This window comes from Clupea harengus, chromosome 20, assembly GCF_900700415.2.
Source record: "Clupea harengus chromosome 20, Ch_v2.0.2, whole genome shotgun sequence".
In the NCBI taxonomy this organism is placed as follows: domain Eukaryota; kingdom Metazoa; phylum Chordata; class Actinopteri; order Clupeiformes; family Clupeidae; genus Clupea; species Clupea harengus.
Window position 1 is genome coordinate 10,261,958 of NC_045171.1, and position 10,000 is coordinate 10,271,957.

At 46.2% G+C, this 10,000-nt stretch overlaps 1 protein-coding gene across 8 annotated transcripts in view; it reads right to left on the minus strand.

Annotated features, from left to right (window-relative positions):
• Positions 1-10,000, minus strand: part of limch1b (LIM and calponin homology domains 1b) — a 94,266-nt gene that overhangs the window by 54,076 nt on the left and 30,190 nt on the right. For all 8 annotated transcript variants that reach the window (XM_031586835.2, XM_031586833.2, XM_031586834.2 and 5 more), the window contains exon 2: positions 4,170-4,240. In XM_031586835.2, coding sequence (XP_031442695.1) covers positions 4,170-4,240 — 71 coding nt within the window. The remainder of the gene's footprint in view (positions 1-4,169; positions 4,241-10,000) is intronic.

Consider the following 10,000-nt stretch of genomic DNA (forward strand, 5'->3'; position numbering starts at 1 on the left):
AACTGCTTGCGGTCTAACCTCGGGCTGGAACTTTGTACACATGTTGGAAAGATAGCAAAGGACAGTGCAGAAACTGCGCTTTGTAATGATGGCGTGAGCACATAGCACAGCTTGTGAAGAGTGTGTGTGTGTGTGTGTGTGTGTGTGTGTGTGTGTGTGTGTGTGTGTGTGTGTGTGTGTGTGTGTGTACATGCGGGCATTTAAAGGACTATACATTGCCCGTCACGATCGCATTGCACATTACAGCGAACGAATTACGCAAAGCATATGGACAAAGCGCAATACACACAAACAAAAAAGTACAATTGAACTGGTTCACACATTTGAATGACAACTCCTTAGAAAGTGTTCTTTAAGACTCTCCAAATACTCCTGACATTGTTGTTGTTGATGATCTTTTAAAAACCATTGTGATTCTGGAAGTGGGTTGTTGCTTTGACATGTACAGTGCCCTCCACAATTATTGGCACCCCTAGTGAATATTAGCAAAACAGGCTATAAAACAATATGTGTTTGCTGTTTATCCTCTTGGTCTTTCACTCAAAATATTCACAAAAATCTTACCTTTTCATTGAAGTAAAACTATTGAAAGAAAAAAAACTGTTGACATTAAATAAATATTTTCCCCCAAAACATGTGTGCCACAATTATTGGCACCCCTTAATTTAATGTTTTGTGCAGCCTCCCTTTGCCAAGATAACAGCTCTGAGTCTTCTCCTATAATGCGTGATGAGGTTGGTGAACACATGGCACGGGATCTGAGACCATTCCTACATGCAGTATCTCTCCAGATCCTTCCGATTCTGAGGTCAACGTTTGTAGACTCGGCTTCAGCTCATCCCACAGATTTTCTATGGGGTTTAGGTCAGGGGACTGTGATGGCCATGGCAAAACCTTTATTCTGCGGTCGGTGAACCATTTTTGTGTTGATTTTGAGGTGTGCTTCGAATCATTGACCTGCTGGAAGGTCCAACCAAAGCCCATTTTAAGCTTACTGGAAGGGGCTGTTAGGTTTTCATTTAATATCTGCTGGTATTTGATGGATTCCATGATACCATGTATCCTAACAAGATGTCCAGGGCCTTTGGAAGAAAAACAGCCCCACAACATCAAAGATCCGCCACCATACTTCACAGTGGGTATGAGGTGCTTTTCTGTATGGCTATCTTTCTGTCTACGCCAAACCCACCTTTGATGTTTGTTGCCAAAAAGCTTTATTTTGGTCTCATCTGACCATATAACTCGGCCCCGTCGAAAGTCTGACTTACATTTGGCAAACTGTAGGCGCTTTAGTTTGTAGTTGATTGACAGCAGAGGCTTTTTTCTGGCAACCCTCCAAAAGAACTTGTGGTGATGTAGGTGGCGTCTGATGGTAGTTTTGGAGACTTTCTGACCCAAAGACTCAACTCACCTCTACAATTCTCCATCTGTGATCCTTGGAGATTCTTTTTCCAGTCGAACCATCCTCCTCACGGTGCGTGGGGTCAATGTACACACACGTCCTCGTCCAGGCTGATTCTTAACATCTCCTGTTGCTTTAAACTTCTTAATTATTTCCATGATAGTGGAAATGGGTATTTTCAACTCTTTAGAGCACATCGTCACTGTGTTCTTGGGTCTTTCCCATAGTGATGAATGACTAATGGAATTTGGCCTGTGTCACCTCATATTTGTACGCCTGTGGAACAGGAAGTCATGGTTGACCTCTTAAGAGTTCACATTGTGGCACACATGTTTTGGGGAAAAATATTTATTTAATGTCAACAGTTTTTTTTTCTTTCAATAGTTTTACTTCAATGAAAAGGTAAGATTTTTGTGAATATTTTGAGTGAAAGACCAAGAGGATAAACAGCAAAGACATATTTTTTTATAGCCTGTTTTTCTCATATTTACTAGGGGTGCCAATAATTGTGGAGGGCACTGTATATGGACCTGTGTTTCTCTGAATTTTTTTTAAAATATCAGCCATTAACTCATACTCTGACAGTAGGTGGTTATAGTACAAAACTAGTTGTACTCATTTATGGTAGCCTTGGACATGTTCATAGACTCTGTGTTAGAGGATTGCAAATTGCTGGACTTAATAAGAAGAACTCTAAGCAAATAGCCAAATACTGCTCTGTGTCAGCAATCATAGGCAGTCTGCATATATGGAGAAGGCGCTGCCATCTCTACCCCTGATATGACTATGTATTCATCTACTGATTCACTTGGCTGTAAATACTTGCACAGTGTTTGTGTTGTTGTGTGAGACATAATAGGCTCTTTATTAATATTTGGATGCTGTGGTGTTGTAATCAGTATTGGTCATTCCAAATAAATTAATCAAATGTGTGTGTCTCTGTGTGTGTGTGTGTGTGTGTGTATGTCTGCATGCATGAGTGTGTGTGTGTGTGTCTGCCATGTGTCTGTGCTGTAGCTCCAGGGGGTCCTCTGGAGATGATAGAGTCTACCGAAAATACTCTCTCTCTTTCTCTCTCTCTCTCTCTCTCTCTCTCTCTCTCTCTCTCTCTCTCTCTCTCTGCTAGCATACACAAAACTGTCACACTCTCATATGCTGTCGACACACATTACAAAGTTAGACATTGCTACAACAAACAAACAAACAAAACACACACAGCAGTGATAGTCTGACAAGACACACAGACACTGACACACACAGAGAAAGCGAAAAGAGAGCGAGAGAGAGAGCGAGAGAGAGAGCGAGAGAGAGAGAGAGAGAGAGAGAAAGAGAGAGAGAGAGAGAGAGCACATGTGCAAAATGTAGGGGATTCTTTGCTGACTAACCTCTATAAATCATACTGATTTACCCCTCCACACACAAACACACACACATGCACGCACGCACACACAAACAAACAGAGAGAGAGAGACACATACACACACACACACACACACACACACACACACACACACACACTTGCACAGGTGTTCTCATGGCCAAGAAATCCGCAGGCCCGTACGTTAATCATCGTCAGTGATGCATTGGACAAGTGGTGCCGAGGAGAAGCCGGTTGATTAACGCTCTTCTTAAAGTGAATTACCGACAGCAGAGCTAGTAAAAGAGACCCAGTTTGGCTCACAGGGATCTCTTAGCTCACTCTCTGTCTTTTCAGCACCGCCATTATTGGAAAGTTTATCCCAGAATACATCAGGTTAAGAGATGATTTGAGATCATTCACATGTGAGCCATCACGCTTTACAACACAGCAGTATGGTAGCAGAGTGCAGTCAGAATCCAGTCACATTCATTAGACCCCTCATGGCACATATTCAGTGTGAAAATGTCTCAAAATGTCTCAAAACTATCTTTATGTGAGCAAGGGTCATTCCAGTTCCCTTGTTTAAAACTAGTATATCTATCCAGTGTGAAAATGCACTGTCTCAAAATGTCTCAAAGCCATCTTTCTGTGAGCAAGGTCATTCCAGTTCCCTTGTTTAAAACTAGATACAGACGGATGCAATGAATGTGACAAAGATGCCAAATGGGGGTCAGGGTGTGGGCCATCACCCTGTACCCAGCACACTGTAGGGCACTGTGGCCACACAAAAAGCAGTCCTCTGTTCAGTGAACTCTGTTCAGCTGGCCTGACCTAAAGCCTCCCCCTGTGGGCTGGCGGGAGTGGAGGATGCTAGCGTACAGAAACTGTGCGAGTGTCTCGTATACACTGCTGGGACCGGAGGATGCTACTGTCCATAAGCAGCCTGTGTACATGAGCGTACAGAAACGTGTATATACTGTATATATATATATAGATATATGTGTGTGAAGGTGTGTGGTTAGCATTGTGGCCATGTTTAATGCATGCGTGTAGTGTAGTGGGGTTGCAAGAATGTCTGTGAAGGTGTGTATTCCTGTGCAGATTTGTGAGGCGGTGTGTGTGTGTGTATGTGTCCATGTTAAAACGTTGGTGATGGTAGTGGAGAGTGTCCGTGTGTGTATTTCTGTGAGGGTTTGTGACAGGCATAATGTGTATGTCGTGGCCGATACGTGTGTGTGTGTGTGTGTGTGTGTGTGTGTGTGTGTGTGTGTGGAGGTGCGTGTGCGTGTGCGTGTGTGTGTGTGTGTGTGTGCGTGTGTGTGTGTGTGTGTGTGTGTGGAGGTGTGTGTGTGTGTGTGTGTGTGTGTGTGTGTGTGTGTGTGTGCGTGCTCAGGAGGATTCACTCACTCGCACAGCAGGATCCCGTTCTCCAGTCCTGCGCGGAAGTCCTTCTCGCCAAAGCACCGACCTGTCACCGCCTACCGGGAGGACAAGAAGAAAACCAGATCAGAGAGGAGGGACGCCGACGTGCCAAACGCCACGAACACACACACACACACACACACACACACACACACACACACCCTCGCAGCACTTCATCAAGCTTATGCTGACAGCTCGGCACTTCTTCATGCTCTCAGCCATGCAATGTTTACCAGCACACAGTAGGGTGTTCGGCTACACCACCCGCTCTAATCCACTTCAGAACATTTTCATCTCAAAGGAAAATAACTCTTTGTTGCCTTTTATAGGTCATTATACAGTTATCTAGTACCATAACAAACAAAAACTTTACAAACTATGCATCACTGAAATTCTTCGGAGGAATGGCAGCACGCAGCATAACCCACCAGTGATGAGGAGGAAAGGAAGAAGCACAGAAGCAATGAAGCAATGATGTTATCCGCACCACTACACGAGCAGCGAGTTCAGCCCAGAATACACAAACTGAGATGGATGAATAGAACAGGCGGAAAGAGAACAGAAAGAGACAGAGAGGCAAAGAACGAGAGAGACAGAGAGAAAGAGTGGAGGTGTATGCCGTCAGTGCTCTCGCTGACAGCACCGCACTAATGAGCTTGACGTAAGCCGCCATCATCCCAACCAAAGCCTGCTGCTGGGGCTAATCACCTGTGACACAGAGGACTTAAGGAAGCAGAGTTTGCATGACTGGGTTGTTTTGAAGCGACCCCGCTCCCCAGCTATGGCTCAGAGTTCAAAGGTTTGTTTTCCTGCGTTTATTATCTTTCCGGTTGGAAAGGAAAAGCTTTGAGTTGATATTCAAGTTTCATGCAAGGATGATTAATATGACTAGCAACTTGCAGATCATCTTGCAGTCCGTCACTCAAGTGTTTGTCAATCAGCATTGTTTCTGACATTTGTGCAATACACACATCAGCACCAGTGGATTACAAACCCCATAAATACAACATGAATGGATTGGCTTTATTTAATAACAACAAAAACCCCCAAAAAACATTCACCCGCTCTCTCTAAGACACACACATCACCCGTGACTTCCCCTCAGACAGAGGAGCACACAGAAGGGGAAAAACGATTTAAAAGTCATCCATCTCTATGGCGATGGACATACAAATATAAAATAGCCATTAATAACACAACTGCTAGGGACATCTGGCAGTTAAAACAATTACTGGATTGAACCATGCCAGGCATCCCTATGCGTTTATTTGTTCAGCTGGGGGGGGCTTGAGTGAGTGTGTGTGTGTGGAGTGTGTGTGTGTGTGGGGGGGGGGGGGTGGCTTGAGTGAGTGTGTGGAGTGTGTGTGTGTGTGTGTGTGTGTGTGTGGGGGGGGGGGTCACACTCTGACTCTGCAAAAGGAATGCATCTGGCGGGTGAGCTGCGAGAAAGCCTTGGAGTTGATACAACAGAAAGGGGCTGCTGCATGTCACTGCGTGGGCCAGGTATGTTGATGCTGAGAGCTTCAAGGAGGGTGGGGAAGCCCCTTGCCTACTGTAGATGGAGTGTGTGTGTGTGTGTGTGTGTGTGTGTGTGTGTGTGTGTGGTATGTTTGAGACATATCTGTGTGTATCATTCTGTGAGTGTGTGTGTGTGTGTGTGTGTGTGTGTGTGTGTGTGTGTGTGTATGTGTATGTGTGTGTGTGTGTGTGTGTGTGTGTGTGTGTGTGTGTGTGTGTGTGTGTGTGTGTGTGTGTGTGTGTGCGTGTGCGTGTGTGCATGTGCGTGTGCGTGCGTCTGTTGGCTGTTTTACAAACATGGCACCACCCACAACCACATCAGCCAGCACTGCGCTTCAAAGGCCCATTGGGCTGACATGAAGCCCAGACTAGAATACAAGGAGGAAATGCTCCATTATGAACGTCTACTTGCAGATGGAGCACCAGACCGACCGTAAAATCATTACAAAACAAGCTGCTCTTTGAGATACAATAACAGTACTGACTGCAGTCATTAAAGCATACTGGCTGCTGGCACTCAGCTCCATCACGCCCCATGAGCAGGCTGGGCGGAGGCTGGGCGGAGGCTGGGGGACTGGGGTTTGCTTTGGCCGTGAGCAGGATGTGGTTTCCTCTCCTCTAAGGTCTGGTTTGATGGCACACAGCGCGCCTCCTGGCCCGTAGCGTGCGATTGGAGTCAGTCATTCATGCTGCCCGCACCAACCCAGAGGCTCTCACTCAACCACAGCAAACCACTCACATCCACATGCTGTGGTGTGTGTGTGTGTGTGTGTGTGTGTGTGTGTGTGTGTGTCTGTGTGTGTGTGTGTGTGTGTGTGTCTGTGTGTGTGTCTGTGTGTGTGTATGTGTGTGTCTGTGTGTGTGTATGTGTGTGTCTGTGTGTGTGTATGTGTGTGTGTGTGTGCACGTGCATGAATTTGTGGTGGTGGTAGCGGGGGGGCTAGAAAGAAGGAAAGGCCTGCAAAAGATGCCCTAGTAATATCACATTAGTAATAAACATTATTCAAGTCAAACTCCATGGTAAGTCACACATGGGCATTCTCCATGGGAGCAGTAAAAGAACGTTATGATGTACATCCTCTTCAAAAAGCTGACGGATTCAGATGGGTCCCCAGTGAGGTGCATCTATTCTGGGGAGAGGAAGGGCCTAACTCGCCCGAACTTCAAAGCCATCTGGCTACTATCAATTATCAGTGAGCCTCTGGTTTCGACTGCTTGATGCAAGTCTAGTTTGAGCTCCACATTTGAGCCACAAAGGATTCCTTTTAATGAGCCGAACAGGCAAACAGACCCCCTGCTGAACGGAAACTAGCCAAGGAGCCCTGGAACTCCAGAGCCACCACACCCACAGCAGCCCTGCTTACATCATGCCTCACCTTCATGTACAGGGGGCTAATGGCTAACACAGACCACCGCTTCCATCACCTCTTGGGGACTGGTGTGCGGAGGCCGAGGCTTACAGGGCCATAAAACATGAGTTACTTCTTAGCACACCGAGGGTGGTTGTTTTGGACTGGACTCGGTGATCACACGCGAGAGGTTTGCTCTATACATCACGGCCTGAGCGATAACCTGAGAGATGTTTGATCAGACAGAGGAGGAACTCCCCAAAGGACCGGAGAAGAGAGAAGACTAAGTCACTTCCTGGTAATGGACTTACTGACTGGGCTATTAGTTTTGGACGAGGTTGAGTTAATTCAATCTACAGACCGGAGGCAAAAACAGCACAGAGTACTCCAGTCACTGTGTGAGCGTGCACAACAGGATAGGCACCCGGCTGCTAATTAGCAGGGCCATGGGGTGACGGGGCATGGACCGCTATTCTGGCAACGTGCGCGAGCGAGCCTCATTCAAGTCCACCGTAAGTTCTAGACAGAACACCGCGTTTCACAAAACAGCCACCGTGGGTCACGTCAGGCCACACACACACACACACACACACAAACACATGTCAGGCCACACAATTAGGCAGAGGAATGCGTTGCCTTTGTTGGTTATGGTTTTGTTTTGTTGGCTTGTTTAGCACTGGAATGCCGTTCGGTGTATGTCCGCTTTTGAGGCCACATTGTTTTCGCGAAACAATCAAAAAGATGTCTAGCCCCCCCACCCCCTCCCCCTCTCTCTGTCTGTCTCTTTCTCTCTCTCTGTGACTTCCCCTCTCCCCCAGTGGACTCTTAATGACACAACTGGGGTCGTTTCGCATGGATCCATCTCCAAGCCCGCCACGTCCAGGCCTTTGTTGTTTCACGCCCAGGAGAGGCCTTTCCATCAAAAGCACAGGTCGGGAAGCGAGGAAGGAAAAACAAACCCCAGGGAAGGACGACACGGTGCGAGACCTCGAAGAGTAAACCACTTTACTAAATGGGCTGTGGCAGCTGGAATAGTGGAGAGGAATGGTTTATTCCAACGGCAAATTTGCGGTAGCAAAACAAAACATTATCGGCGCAAAAGAGCAGTGACCATTCCATGGGGGTCAACTGGGGGGGATAATGATTGTTCTTGCTTTCGAGGAGAACAAAGGGACGTCCAGTCTAGTCTAGCAACTGTTTTTCCCAGGGTGGTTCTCATGAGATAACGGAGGAGCTTGAAAGCGATCCATGATAGACACGTTCATGTTTCAGCGGAGCAGATTGCGGCCGTTTGTGAAAATTGGTTTAACAGAATACCCTGGGGGGTGGGGGATGGACAGCCAATGAAAACAGATACACCACGTAACCATGACATTTTCACAGCCTGTCCTACGTTACCTTTCCCCCCCAAGCTACAGCAACCACCTTTCCCGTCAAATGAACAAGCAGCAATTCAAGGGTTAGCCACTGAAAGGGTTTCCATGACACAAGACGTAAAGCATCGGGCAAGACAAAACACTCCGCACGAAGCCCCAAGGGCCTACAGCAATCATCCAATCAAGTCACAGGGATTACTTTTGTTCTGCCGGATCACACACAAACACACAACACAAACAAAGTCAGGGAGACACACACACACACATATAGTGCATGTAGAAACATGCCTGCAACCTACAGATCCGTTTCCACACACACTTATTGCGTAATTACAGACTCTGAAAGGCATATTTGCAATGAGGAATACATGCACACTTCAGGGCAGTATGCCAATAATCTGGTTAGCTCACTTTTGGTGAGGTAATTAGCCTCTAATCTGTTTTCCTCCAATTAGCTCCTGCTATGAGAGGAATTTACATAAAAAACAATCCTGTCACATGGGAACTGCCATGTTCTCGTTTCTGCCTTAAAGAAAGAATGAAAGAAAGGACAAGAAAGAAAGAAAGAATGAAAGAAAGAAACGGATTGAAAGAAAGGACAAGAAAGAAAGAAAGAAAAAACAAGAAAGAAAGAAAGAAACAGATAGAAAGAAAGGACAATAAAGAAAAGGAAAGAAAGAAAGAACAAGAAAGAAAGAAAGAAACAGATGTAAAGAAAGCTTGTTCCATAATCTGACAGTTAAAGATGAAGATAATGGCTGAAAGAACTAAAGAAGATCTAGTGAGATGGCCATCATTAGTTCACTTGACATGGAGAAAATGGAGGAGCTAAAAAAAACATACATGCACACTAACAACACACTCTGTTCATATGTCCAAAAAGAAGGAAGGACATAGGTTGTTGTTTAATTAATTGTGAGGATTCTGAAGGCATTTAAACATGAAAGGAAAATAGTCTGATGGTAGTGAAAAAAACACAATTGAGATCAGGGCAGAGCTAAAATCTAGCTTTTCTCATCCTCTAAACTGCTCCACACTCTATAGTACTGTACTTTCCCATGTCCATGGGAAGGAATTTAATACAGTAACTCTACCCCAAGCCACAATTATCTTACTTAGACAACACAAACTCTCCCAACATGACCAGAGATCTCAGTTAAAAAGACACTTTGGTTAACGTTGTGGTGAGAATCTGGTCGAACAGGCATATTAATATGTCACAGGGGTGCTGTGGGGGGGAAATGGGGAGCTCGGGGTTGGTGTGTGTGTGTGTGTGTGTGTGTGTGTGTGTGTGTGTGTATGGAGCCTGCTGCCAGTGATAGCCCTATGTGGTGTTCAGTGTCTGGGCGAGACCCTGGAGGATCAGCCAAGGGTGAAGGGGGACATCAATCCCCCCTCCGACTGACCGGTCTGGTCTCCCCCATTTCCCTCTCTCTGCTGCCTGTGGTGCCATGCTCAATGCCCCCTTACCACGCACAATGGCGGCACAGTTGCCCTGGTGCCTGGCACCGTTTGGAGCAAGCAGGAGAGAAGAGGAGGGGGGTAGTGTCAGAAGCAGTGGTGAGTAAGAGAG